Here is a 14092-nt window from a genome sequence, read left to right as displayed (position 1 = left end):
TGCATCTCCCTGGGGACCAAAACACACGACAACTCAACAAATAAAATGAAATTGTCTTTCCCAGCTGGTAATATTACAAAGAGTTCATCGTTCTCAACTAGGGCTTGGTACCAGTATAGTGTACCGGTACAAAACTGGTTTGACTGGTCCGAAAATAAAAACAACTTGGAGAGATCAAGATCTTGGACCGATTAGACAACAGGGCTCGAAATTCATTTTTGGGATTAGGTGTACTGGTGCACCGAGCTTAAACAATTGGGTGCACCAAAAAACCTTTGGGTGCACCACTTAAATCTAAGTAATAACCTAATAATAAAACTTAGTTACAAGCTATCAAATTCTTAACAAGTACCATGACAGACATTTTATTATCTTTCTAACACTTAGATGTCAAGAATATGATGTATACTAGTATACTTTGATATCTTTACATACTTAAACCTAAGAAAATATTTGGGTGCACCCTGTTCACCCACAGAAAATAATTGGGTGCACAGCTCCAATTTTGGGTGCGTGGGTGCACCTGGGTGCACATGCACCCAGTATTTCGAGCCCTGGACAATGTTCACAGATTATGTCAACTGTCGTTCACTTATCGCACTTATCGGTGACCGTCCAAGAAAATACAAACTACGAGGTAGAGCGTACATAACTGAATAAAGAGACTCTTTTACACAATCATTGCTTTATTCTTACCAACGTTTCAGTGACCGTCTGTCACCTTCTTCAGGGCAATTCTGACTGGTTCACATTGTACTGCATGATGATGGAACAGTTTCTACTACTTTTTGAGGGACAGTCTTAAAAGGTAGATGAAATTTTTTTACATCATTTCACCGTTAATTGACAACTGTTAACTTATGGATGTTTTATTTTCCTTTGCGTTTGGGACCACATTGTAAATATTTTGCATAAAGCTGTCTGTACATACATGTATGTAAATAAATTAGTAATACATTTTGTGACCGCATCTAAACTTACTCTGAAGCCATCCGGGATCGGGCAGCTAAGGACAGATTGTTTGGTGGCCCAAGACAGTCAAGCCCACCAATTTCCTATTAGCGCCCCGAGGAGTTTAAGCCTGATTTGGTCCACCTGCCCTCTACTACTGGCTCTAGTGATAACTCCTTCGGGCTTAAACTCCCCAGGAGCACTAATGCGAGATTGGCAGGCTGACTGTCTTGGCCCCCCAAACAAAACTCAATAGCTACCTGGTCTTGTCTGGCTCCCAGGGTAATCTAAGCTGTAACTTAGTATAAGCAGTGACACCTGTCTACAATGTGAACCAGTCAGAATTGCCCTGAAGAAGGTGACAGAGGGTCACCAAAATGTTGGACTAATAATAAAAGCAATGGTTGTGTAGAAAGCATCACTTCACTTCCTTATGCTGAAGGAAATGTCACTATCTTGGCATTTGAAGCAATGACAGATTTGATCTTAAGTTGACAGAAGAGACAACATACCAGATGTTAGTGAGGTTGGCAGTGTGGTGGGTGTTTGTCAGCTCCATGGTTTGGGGTCGTTCACTCCAATACTGTACCATCACGCTGTTCTTCAGCCAATCAGCTTTCGGCAACCATCCTTGTTCTGCACACTAATGGACAAAGACATTAGTTGAGATTTGTCTCCAGGACCCATCCTTCCGTCTGGGAATAGAAATTTGCTTTTTGGGACAGAAAGTAATTTTACACTATCCATCCAAAAATGTTGAAAATGCACTTTCATCTGCAAAAAATGACATTTTTAGCCAGAAAAATCAACAAGATGGTCTCTGAAACAAACAGTGGAACGGAAAGAAAATTAAGCAGGAGACAACTGTATTAGTTGCTAATAGTATCAGAAATTCTTGTTGTAACCCCTGTACTGTTACAGTGCCTATGGTAAAATCAGAAGAAGCCAGACTGATGAACAGAGTAGAACAAAAGTGGATTCAAATGAAAAAGTGGATCTGAACAACTTTGCAACAGACCTGTGCCAGCTTACACTAAGTTACAGAATGTAGTAGAGACGTTCAATCTTGTATAGGACTGTTTAGCCATAGGCAAAGCTGACATCAATTAGTATCTTACCATGGTTCATACTGACTAATGGAGGCCATACATTGTTATTACTTGTCTGAAACTGAAAGGCACAAAGTCATACATTGTACATTTTGTAGGTCATTTCCTTGTTGTTTCAGTAGCAGGGCATATTTTTCAAGGAATGGTTGCTAGCCCTTCCCCTTTAACTGCCTCTAAGCACCTCCTAATTCTGGAAACCTGTAATTTTTGAAACGGAAAAAATTGATGTCCGCATGGATGAAATCCATGGATGTAATCAAATCAACATGGCCTAAATATAAAACAATACCTGTAGAAAGTCCTTCCTCAAACTTGAAACCTGCTGGCTGTTGGATGTGGAAAGTGTGTTGTCGTCTGAACTGTCATCCTTATCATCATCATCATCATCTTCATCTTCAGACCAGGGCTTGTCATCAATAAAATACAAGTTCATACATTGTTATATGTACCATTGTAATGTACATTAAATATAGAATGCAACACAGTGTATTCCCTATCACCCAGGGTACCAGCCCAAACGCGGGTAGGATCGCCCGACCTATTGGAGGGCTGGGACCGAGGGTGATGTCAAATCTAGGTTGGAAAACACTCATTTAATTGACAAACTACTCTTAAAAAGGATAAAATTTGACACATTGTTTCAACATGCGCCAACAACTTTATTATTTAAGAACATCAATTTCAGAAAAATTAGTTTGCTTGCACCTGTGAGTTCATAAATAGCAACGGCGGGCATAGAGTGCGTTCTATTTAATAAATGGAAGCCTGTGTGATACAACTAAGTAAGAATCATTTACTACTACTTACTGGAGTTTCTGGAAATGGTCCTGTGTCTATGTCTATTCCCTCCAACAAGTAACTGGTCCAATCAAATGTATCTGGTTCTTCTGCAAATAGAACATGCCCAATGCCAATTGATGGAAAATATACCTGCTGTCTGTACAGCTTACATGAATAGTATGTGTTATGCTATATAGTGGTTTACTTGGTATGCAAATAGTGCAATACAAACAAACAAAAACTATAACAAAACATAAATGATGAAGATGAATGGTGTATTAGGGTAAAAATCTCTCGCAGCCTGTTGGCTGATTGGCGGATTTCAAATTTTCATACAAATAATTGTTTTCCAGCCAGAACTAATTATGGAAACATTAAATATCTATATCATCAATTATATATTAAACATTGAAATAACGTTTAAAATTCTGACATTGATAAAACCAAATCAAGTGTGTGTAACAACACTTTAAAAGCACAACAGATATCCTTACAAATCATTAAGCATTTAAAAGTTGCATAACATAGGGTATCGGCAAGTTTCTTAGTCTGACAGTCCTACATTTCACATGTCGATATTTGTCACAGATATATAAACTTATCATAGATAAATCCATGATAAAGATTGGCATGTGTACCTTGTGTGCTGGTGGAGACTTGCTGCTGATAGTCCAAACTGGTGGGGGTCTCTGATAGACACAGCAGTAAGGACAGTACTGCATAGTGGGTGTCACTCTGAGTCCAGAACAAATACACTCATCAACTCTATACACCTTTCTCACGCGGCGGCCATGATAGATCTAAAACGAGTTCAATGTGGCAAACAAAAGGCTGTCCATCATAATTAGCAGTTCGACCAATGGTAGCCTGCCAATTAGGAAATCGACCAATAAGTGAATGGCTGCAAATTCGTTAAAAGTTGGCATTATTATGTTTTTATTTAAGGGACTTAAGGGACTATGGGGTCAGTCTACACTACTCTAAATTGCTACATCTTTCGGTGCATAACACGTCTTGTAATATTTATTATTCTATCTTATATCATGAAAATTTGTGTGGTTTGGGGGAAAACTAAATGGGACCTGATTTTAGAAATGTCTGTTTGCCTCATTGACCTCTTCTTCGATCTATCATGGCCGCCGCGTGAGAAAGGTGTATATATGCCATGAATTTGCTATACATATAGAAAGGCAACATTTTGAGAAAATGCATAATGTTTCCCTCCCAGAAAAATGCTTTTTGTCCAGCTACTCGCACACAATACTATACTATAGTACATTGTAAAAAAAAATGAGCAAAATTTATGCAACAGAATTTCTGTTATAATAAACAAGTTTTGCAAAACTTTTTGGCAAACAATTAGACATGTATAACTGCTCTTGACAAAATTGTTATTTCTTATTGTGCATTTTGTGAAATAGTTGTGATATGGTGATTTAAGGAAAGTTTGAACCACATTTTCAAGTATACTAAGTAGGATGGCAACCCTATTAGTATTAATGCATGAACGTGTCTATGTTTTGCTTTTTTTGACAGACAAAAGTGCCTAAAAGTGACTAAAGATATTAGTGGGTGCTATCTCATACATCTGGCCAGTTCAAAATCATGTCCAGTTGCTTGAGTAATTGCGACTTGGCGTATCTTATTACCTGGATGTCTAACGTAATGCTTACCTTACTGCATTGTTTCTCCTGAGTGACGGGCAGATCCAAAAACTTCACCACAAGACTTCTCAGGGTGTCGGCAGTGTCTGCCTTGGAGTGAACAGTGTACTTGTCACACAAACTGGGAATTCAAACAAGATAGTGGAATTACAATATTGCAATGGACTTCTTATTGCAATACGGGGGTACCTTATGTGCCGTCATTTGGTTAATTTTTTTTTAAATTGTCTTATTGCCACTTACTTTGTACACAGCTTCAACTTTCATTCAAGATGTACTTTCATACTCATGTATAAAGAACTGTTCCTAAACTTCTGTACCTGTACATGTAGATGTACCAAAAATTTGATAGCAACACTGTGTTTGTTGTCACTCTCACTGTCATTTTGTACACATTCAAAATATACTTTCATATTCATGTATTAAGAAGTCTCTGAGGGTTTGCTTGTACCAGTACTAAAAGTGATCTGACCTGTACGTAAACCTCTAGATGTGTACCTGTACCTATACCAAAAAGTTGATAGGTACACTGTTCTAAGTCTAACACTTTTCCTTACCCATCTATTGTCCTGTCAACCTTGTGGCTGTCGACATCCAGAAATCTGTGGAACCTGGAAGAAGTAAACCAAGGAATATGTCATTGCATAGGGTCAAACATTTAGGTGTAGAAAAGTTGAAAGTAATTCCAGTCAGAAGTAAACCAATCAGTATAAATGTACATATTAAGTACTATTTACAGTCATGCATTACAATTTACGTTAACGGTTAAGTCATACTCATTGTGACTAGACGAAGCTGTCCCTGGCTGATACCAATTTGGATCTTACCATGGTCAATAGTGACTAAAGAAGGCCATATGTCATTATGTGTAAGAACCAGATAAATTTGTTTGTTTAAGATGCCACGAGAACCACATCATTATCATCTACATCACTACATGTGGGGTTGTGTGGTGTAACTGTAACAGCTGGGTGTTTGACTAATAAGTTTTTAAGTGTTTGACTAATGACCAAAAGATTCTGGGTTCGAATCCGTTGAAATGCTACCACTAAATTGTGCCCTTGAGAAATGCACCTAACACCACATTCCTCACTTCACTTGGGTGAAAATGAGTACCTAGCTTCGGTTAGGGCCGTCCCTCAGATACAACGTTAACTTAAATGGATGTCGCATGTTTGAGGAGACACCTCGAGCATGTTGAAGAACACAACACACCTATCAAAGAGAGTAGGGGTCCTTCTCCGAATCTCGGCATGAGTAGTTCAAAACCTGTACTAGTAGTTGTATGGCCACACCTGGGGCACTAACTGTTGTAATGAGGTAATCTGAGTTAGTGCACTGGACTCACCTAAAGTTTGATGTTACAAATTCCAGACAGGTACCGAAGTTCTCTTCTCCTTCCTTTAAATTTAATGAAAAAGATAAAGTTATTCAAAAAGCTTGCAAACTTAAGTTAAGGTCACAGAACACTGCAGCTCTTTGCAACCCCATACAAGTGTACTAAGAACAAAGTACATGTAGTGTGTCAAAGTCTAGTACTTGTAAAACCTGTACAGTAGAGACTCATCTGTGCATAATGTCAGCAACTGTTCTAAGTGGTTGAGAGATCTACAAGATCTACTAGTACTGGCTTGAGAAAGAGTGAATCTCGAAAGATCCCAAAGTAGCTATAGCAAACTTTGCTGTGTAAAATCATTGAAATATTTCGTCAAGAGTATATATTTGCATCAGTGACTTAACCCTTGCTTAACCTAATAAAATGGCCCATCACCCTTGCAAACAATTAAAATAACATTACATGCAGTACAGACATCCCTCACAATAATCACCAATATATCCTGATAACAGTAAATTATGCATTTGGTATAGTTCTGATACTGGTAGTTAAGACATGGAAGTTCATAGTCATACTAGTAATGAAAAGTTTTCATAATTGTAACGTTAGGTAATTAATTAGTAGTAGTACGTTATCTGGCATAATATACATGTTTCAGGTTTATGGCGATTTTTATCATCAGGGCACAATAGTTGAGTAGTAAATTCAGGTCTGTAAATGGTTGTAGCTGAGCATGTTCAGGTGCAAAAAAATATAACAAATTTTACAATAATTTTGACAGGATAAATCATAAATCTTTCTCAATCGATCGCGAAAAGAGCCCCCCTCCCCCTAAAAGGGACAACAATACGTCGTTTTTAAGACTCCTAACTCTCTGAATCTGTGCCTAGGTAACTGAAATACACGCCTAGAAGGCTAGTCAAGTCGTGAGGAATAAGAAGTTCCTATTTAATCACCTGAAACCCTGTCAGACACTTGATGAGAGATTTTGCATCCTTTTCAAAATCTTTCCGCCAGGCCGCCATTTTTTTCTGGTGCACTATGGGAAGGGAGGGGCAGTCCATTTTGTATACGAGGCAGGAGTGCTTAGAAAGGGAATATCCATTTCATGCCGGGTAAGGTCGTGAAAAGGACCACCTGTTTCGCGTAAATTCTTGAAAAGGGAGATAGGAAGCATCTAAATCTAATATAACGATATAACGTTCAATCCATTTGACGTCGGGTTGAGGGAGTGGGTAAGATAATCTATTTCAACGACGTTAAGGTTGAGAGGTCTTGAGATGTTTGATCACGACGACCGATGATGATGATCTTGAGAATTTGGGGAAGAGGGACTATCCATTTCAAGGCAGGTTGAGGGTGTGGGGGATAGGGACAATTCATTTCAGGCTAAGTAAAGGGCGTGTAAGGTTTAGAATACAGTGGAAGCCAGTTAATTGCACCTCGGATAAACGCACACTTCGGGTAATTGCACGGAATCCCCAAATCCCAAACCGTCTCCAATTCACTCCATTGTTAGTGACTTCGCTTATCTGCACGACAAAAATCACCAACGCCGGATAATGCACGAAAATTTGTCAAACATCGTCGACAAATTGACTGAAAACGCGTGCTAAAAATCGTCAGACACGGTACAAATAAGCCGATAACGGCCTTTGCGAAGTCGCTATACTGACAACTTGTTTGAAATTGTTATTGGGATCAAAAGAAAGCGATATTGAAGAGACGCCCAACCGCTAAAGGTCGTCAAAGCCGGCATTACGATTTAGCAGACAACTTACAATGACATACTCAATAGCAACTGTTCTCTATCTGTCCATTGTCTAATTACGTAATTAGGGTTGCGGGGAAATATATTTATGCAGTGGATTATGTTCTTGGCAGCCAGTCGGAAACCAACAGCGACTCGGGTCCTACAGACGGACATAACACTCGCCTTCGGCGGTGCAATGCTTTAGTTTCGTGATCAGGAAGTTACATAACGTATATAGTAACTTACTTTTAGTTTCAATTTCAAGTGCATTGCAGTACGATGTTTCGTGAAGACATGTATATATATATGACGTCCGGAGCACAACAGGTACAGCACTACTGTAACACGTAAATAAACTGTGCGTTGTACTACCTCCCACACCACCTCTCGGCTCCTCCGCCCGTGGTAATGCGGTCCAAATGACCAACTCCGCATTATCGCACATGCCGGATAATTGCACGAAATTCGATGGCAAATTGTGTGTGCAATTAAGCGGCTTCCACATGAGAGGGACCATCCATTTCACGTAATCCTTCGGGGAAAGGGAGGGAAAGCAAATTTTACGCAAGCTTGATGGTGCGGGGATTGTCCATTTCACAATGTGAATCACATAAGGTTGAGGCTGTGGGGAGAGGGGCTTTGAAAGAAAAATAACTCAAGAAGGGGTTGACGGATCGTCATGATTTTGGTATGTAGATAGACAGTGGTGCTTGATATAATTAGATGTTTACCATGTAAATCACAATCTAAAATTGAACTTCATCTTCCCAATACCTACGCACATACTGAATGCTATGAGTAGTATTACAATCAACCCAGATGGTTATAATAAATGACGACCGCAAATATTCGGAAACACACGGGCACAAACTCAGACACAAAGACACACAGACCCCAAACTTTGCCTTTGTTTTCCATGGAGGTAACAAGTTAAGAAGTCACGACTTTGTCCCAAACCGTTCGCCGCCAAACTGTGTCTGGGCCAGTTTCCACAACGCGTCCGTGCCAGTTTCGCCGGGATGTCCACAGCAATCTGGCGGAAGCAAAAAGCAAGATTGTAAGTTTCGAGGGAGACTGTTTCATACTTCCCAATTGTCTTGACAAGCCTGCAGCCGAATTTTTTCTGTCGCGTTGCTTCATGTATCAGGTCTAGCTGAAGTTCAACGATGCTGTTTTCTGTTGCGAGTCTTTGCTTCGTGCTGAGCGTTCTTGTCCGTGTGTGTTCTGGGGACGAGGAGCCTCAGGAGGGCATGACGGACCTGGGCCAGTTCATCTCGTTCCCTGACCTGAGCGCGTGCTCGAGCGGGGCCCTGCTGCAGGCCGTCATGGCGGACCTCATGAGGAGGATGTCGAAGATGGAGGACACCGTGAAGCCATATGAAGGTAAGGCCATGTGTCTGAGTACAAGGAACGCTGCCTGGGCAACAGGTGAGCTAGAGATATCATTAATATCTAGAGATATCATTCATTATTGAGACACATCGTTGAAACATCATTGAGACATCAACGAGGCGCCATTGACAGATCATTGAACAGCGAAGAGAAATCATTGACAGGTCATCGAAACGCCATTGAGGCATCAATGAAATATCTATTAGATCTTATTGACAGATCATTGAACCATCATATGCATAGAGACATCATTGAAACATCATTGACGGGTCATTGAGACACCATTGAGACATGATTAACAGATCATTGAGACACTGTTGAAACATCATTGAGGCATCATTAACAGATCATTGAGACATCATTAACAGATCATTGAGACATTATTAACAGATCATTGAGCCAGCATTGAGACATTATTAAGACACCATTGACAGATCATTGAGACACCAATGAGACACCATGGACAGATCATTGAGACATTGAGACATCAATGAGACACCATGGACAGATTATCGAGACATCACTGAGACATCATTGAAATATAATTGAGACTTCAACGAGACACCGTTGACAGATTATTGAGGCACCTTTGAGACACCCTAGAAATATAATTGAGACATTAATGTGACACTATTGACAGATTATTGAGGCATCATTGAGACATCATTGAAATATCAATGAGACACTTATGAGAGGGCATTGAAGTATTATTGAGACATCATTGAATGTCATTGAGACATCAATGAGACACAGTTGACAGATTATTGAGACATCATCGAGACATAATTGAAATATCATTGACACATTAATGAGACACCATTGATAGATTTTAGAGAAATCATTGAGACATCATTGAGACACCGTTGACAGATCATTGAAACCACATTAAGACATCATTGACAGGTCTCAAAATGTAATTAAAACATCATGGAGACATCATTGAAAGGGACTTCATTGACAGATCATTGGAACGTCATCGAGACATGATTAAAACGTCGTTGAGGCATCAACGAGATATCATTGACAGGGGTGGGGTGGGCTTGTGACATAACAACCTGGCCTATGTGTTGAAAATTGCTAATCATCTGCCCCTCCCCCAAACAAAGAGTAACGCCAGTACTCCTAGAAGGATGTGAAGGAGGTCAAGACTTCCGTCTCTTCTTATGATCATTAGTTACCAGGCAGATGCTTGACAGAGATAAGCACTTTCTTATGAGATCACCTTGGAGAGAAGGAAGTGTCAGACGTGACACACGCCAAGAAATCCTTATCTCCTCCCCACATTGTCTTGACGACCAAAGTGATTTGGAACTCGTTCAGATCTCTCTTATTGCTGAAGCTTGTTGAAATGCAAAACATAGGTCAGTTTATTTTGATCGACACAACCAGGACACTCCCCTTTTAGCCTATCTTACGACCAAATTGACAGGGTCTTTACGTCACGAGCGCATGCGCTGCATGTGGACATGTGTGAGCCAATCAACACACGCAATTTCGGAGTCGACTCGGGGCTGTGTGGGGGAAGTTTGAGCAATTGATGAGAAATGGAGCTTTCCCACTCGAAAACGGCACTTGAGTGGCATAAGCTTCTCCTCACACAGTCCCTAGTCGACTACAAAAATGTGTATGCAAATTGACCAAACCATACACGTACTGCCCTCCGTAGCTCTGATGACAACTCTAGAGGACCGAGTAGGGAGCCTTGAGGAACAGCTGGCCGAGGAGCGAACCATTCGGGCGCGGCTGGAGGGGAGGGTCAACGTTACCCAGGCTGACCTGAAGCATGTGCAGAATACTACTGCTCAGCAGGTTAACTTGGCAGGAAAACTGAAATCTGACTTGTGCCGAGCAACACCGAAACTGGGTAAGTTCCTATGGGGGAATCAGATAATAATCAGATAATGATCAATAACATCTTGGCCTCACAAGATATTCAGTTTTCAAAATGCAATCTGTAATCTGCTAACAAATGTATGTACCAAAGAACAAATGTGAATTTTCAGAAATTCGACAAAGGAATTCACACGTATAGTACCAAGGGTTCTATGCGTCATACAAAAGTTTGCAAGTTTGGGTAGGCTATATGATAATAACGTTAATGACTCGCCTGTTCCTCGGTGCATATGGTGTCATAACGCCTGGTCCTTTGCTATAACCACCTCATAAAACGCTTCGCTCACTCGGTGGTTTTATTCGATGGTTGTAGCAAAGGCGTTATGACACCATATACACCGAGGGACAGGCGGGTCTTAACCCTTAATTCAAGGTTAGGCAGGTAATTAGATAAGCAATTACTCCAGCAACTGGATATGATTTTGGAAACGGTCAGACGTTTTAGATGTTTATTCATAGTTATATTATATAAAACCTGCTCTCCAACAAGATCTCTTCAGTGTCACTGACGAAACATATCTGAAACGTTTGATCGGTTACAAAACCTTATTCAGTTGCTTGAGTAATTGCTAATTGCTTGAGTAATAGGCATAGCCTATTATGATTATAACTTTGCAGGTGACACCCAGTTTCTATGTAGCAATTTGTTGTAAAATTCAGAAACCAATCACTAACCTATGATTAGCCAATCCAAACGTATCATGGATAAGAGAAGTGTAAATTGATGCAGCAGTGACTTGTTACGACGCGAGCTATTGGTCCTCTCCAGGGAGACTCTTCCACCAGAGGCACCCGACGGGTCACTACAAATACGACCTGGAAGAGGCAAAGCTCGCATGCGCAGAGAAGAATGCGACCCTCGCCTCGTATCACCAACTGTACGAGGCTTGGCAGGACGGGCTAGATGTCTGCGCATGCGCATGGCTGTTGGACGGGACTGCCCGTTATCCAACGCAAACGGCAAGGTTAGTGGACGAGATTATCCACGCATGCGCACTTTGCCTGGTAATGTAAGCCTTAGGGGCAGTCCAAGTTGCTGACACCATCTTGGATGTCATTCGATATTGTTCTCGTTCTGTTTCTTGGCAACGCCTCAGAAGCGAACTCGATTTTATGCGATTGAGTTCATTCAACAAGAAGTCCAGACATTATGCAGGAATTTTGTTGGTGCGTACTTTGTACAATTTATCACTGTTTCTTAAATGTATCTTTTTGTAAGAGACAAATCTTCTAACTCTGAAATACGTATACATTTTTGTGCAAGTCAATGTGCATACTGCTTATAGATAAAGATATATAACATGCTTCCCAGTCGTTCCTTGGTTATAACATTAGGCATCTCTGTTGTTGTCGTTATTTGATGGTGTATTTGTCTGCATAGCATTCCAAGTGCACAGCAAACTGGCAGCTAGAGAAAAAAATTGCAATACTAGAAATCATTGTTCATTTCTTGTTACTCGGCCACGGAACCAACAAGAAACCTCTTCACAGCAATGGACAGTGCAAACATGCAATGGACAGTGCAAAAAATCTATTGTCTTTCCATGGTTTGAGTTTTCTAACGTTCACCCCCTAGTAAGAGGCGACTCGTAGTCAAGGAAATAAAAGTTTTAGCCATAGCCATAGGATATTATCATGTCCTGTTCATTAAGTATCTATGTAGGTCAATTTAAATTTGTAAACTCTTTGCAAAAGCGAGCCGATGCCATATTTTCCTAAAAGCGTCAAACTGTTAACTGTTCTAGAGTATCAACATGTATAACCTTGAATATAATTATATTATTGATATGGTGTTGCCCATACTGTTAGATTTGATTAGTTCTTTAGAATGGTTAGATATTAGCAAATACATTTTAGTTTGGTTTGGTTTATCCGGATCTCCATTAGTGATACATCGCTGCTCTTTCTAGAGTCCGGTTAAACTCCCGTGTACATACAGGTTGCCATACATTGTCCCTGTTAACTGTCTTACAATTAAGTTCTTCTTCTTCAATAATTTGTTCCCTCAGGTCCGGTTGTGGGAACAAGATAGATATCGTCGACTGCGGGAGCCACACCCCTAACGACGCCTGGTGCTTCCGGAAGATGCCCAGCTGCGACTGATCAGCACGCACCACTTGTCTCCTAGAAGCCGTTTAATTGCACAGCCTCCGTGCAATTATCCGGCTGGTGCAATCATGTGAAGTTATCCAGCTGGACCGTATTGGTTTGGGATTTTGAAATTCCGTGTAGTTAACAGAAATTGTGCGCTAATTTGTTTAATTAACTGGCGTCTACTGTACTACAGACTAGGGGTAGATGCCGGTATGGTGTATCGGTATAAAAATTTTTTCTTCTTCTTTGACCTGTGCACAAAAATCGGACCTGAAAAAAACAGTGATGTTGGACAATTCAAAAATGAACAGATTTTACAGGCAGGCGTTCACATGTTTTGGGGTTTACGGGTCCAAGAAAATAACCAGAGCAAAGCAAACTAGAGTTGATAGTCCTTTGTACCGATTTTATACAGTCACATTTGGTATAAAGCAGAAGCAGATACTGTTGTTTACATGAAGATAGGATTTCAAAACGGCAATGGGCTTCGGATTCTACACCAAACAGAGTCCTTTGTAGTGAAATGGACCATTGTTTGGAGTATCGCACATTCACAAGTTTTCACGGATAATTAGGTCCAGGCTGGACCTGATCCCATGCCCGTAGCTAGGATTTTGGTTGGGGGGGTTCTTTTTAGTACTTGTGGGACCATCTAGCGCCGCAGGCGCGAGACTCACGCCGAAGGCGTGAGCTGCCTAGGGGGGTCCGGGGGCATGCTCCCCCGGGAAAAATTGAAATCCTAACCCTCTGAAACGCCATTTCCTGCATTTTGACGGGCAAAATTCGCTGGCTAAGTTAAATGGAATTTCTCTTAAAATACACAAGGTTTTTGGCATAAGTCTTTGAGGCCGACTCCCCCGACATATTTTCACCATGTCCGATACCAAAGGCGGGAGGCGTTGCAATGGTGGTCCGGGGAAATTTTGAAATCTGGACCCTCTGAAAAGCCATTTCCTGCACTTTCTGGGGGCAAATTTTGCTGATAGACTCACTAGGATTGAATGAAATGTCTATCGGTGAATAAGGCAAATCAGTCATGCCTTTGAAAAAAATCTTGGACATGAAAAAGTGGACCTTTGAGCATGAGAAAGTGGACCTTTGAGTGTGAAAAAGCGGACCT

The 14092-nt window shown here is 40.8% G+C and overlaps 2 protein-coding genes across 2 annotated transcripts; one reads left to right on the top strand and one right to left on the bottom strand.

Moving 5' to 3' along the window:
• Positions 1 to 1463: 1463 nt before the first annotated feature.
• Positions 1464 to 6908, bottom strand: LOC118406188 (gamma-tubulin complex component 5-like; the record flags this gene model as incomplete). Its single annotated transcript, XM_035806081.1, is given in 8 exon segments — positions 1464 to 1594; positions 2350 to 2466; positions 2868 to 2947; positions 3479 to 3575; positions 4514 to 4625; positions 5062 to 5115; positions 5853 to 5905; positions 6797 to 6908. Coding segments are annotated over 8 exon segments (752 nt in total), but the record flags the coding sequence as incomplete, so codon positions are not given.
• A 1830-nt stretch (positions 6909 to 8738) lies between these two features.
• On the top strand, positions 8739 to 12981 carry LOC118410488 (aggrecan core protein-like). Its single transcript, XM_035812226.1, has 4 exons — positions 8739 to 8976; positions 10652 to 10849; positions 11648 to 11843; positions 12888 to 12981. Exons 1-4 carry the CDS (start codon positions 8760 to 8762, stop codon positions 12979 to 12981), a joined length of 705 nt encoding a protein of 234 aa, XP_035668119.1. The 5' UTR covers positions 8739 to 8759.
• The last annotated feature ends 1111 nt before the right edge of the window (positions 12982 to 14092 follow it).

This window comes from Branchiostoma floridae, chromosome 2, assembly GCF_000003815.2.
Source record: "Branchiostoma floridae strain S238N-H82 chromosome 2, Bfl_VNyyK, whole genome shotgun sequence".
NCBI classification, from domain to species: Eukaryota; Metazoa; Chordata; class Leptocardii; order Amphioxiformes; family Branchiostomatidae; genus Branchiostoma; species Branchiostoma floridae.
The sequence above is the reverse complement of the archived record's forward strand: the minus strand, read 5'-3'. Positions and strand labels throughout refer to the sequence as shown.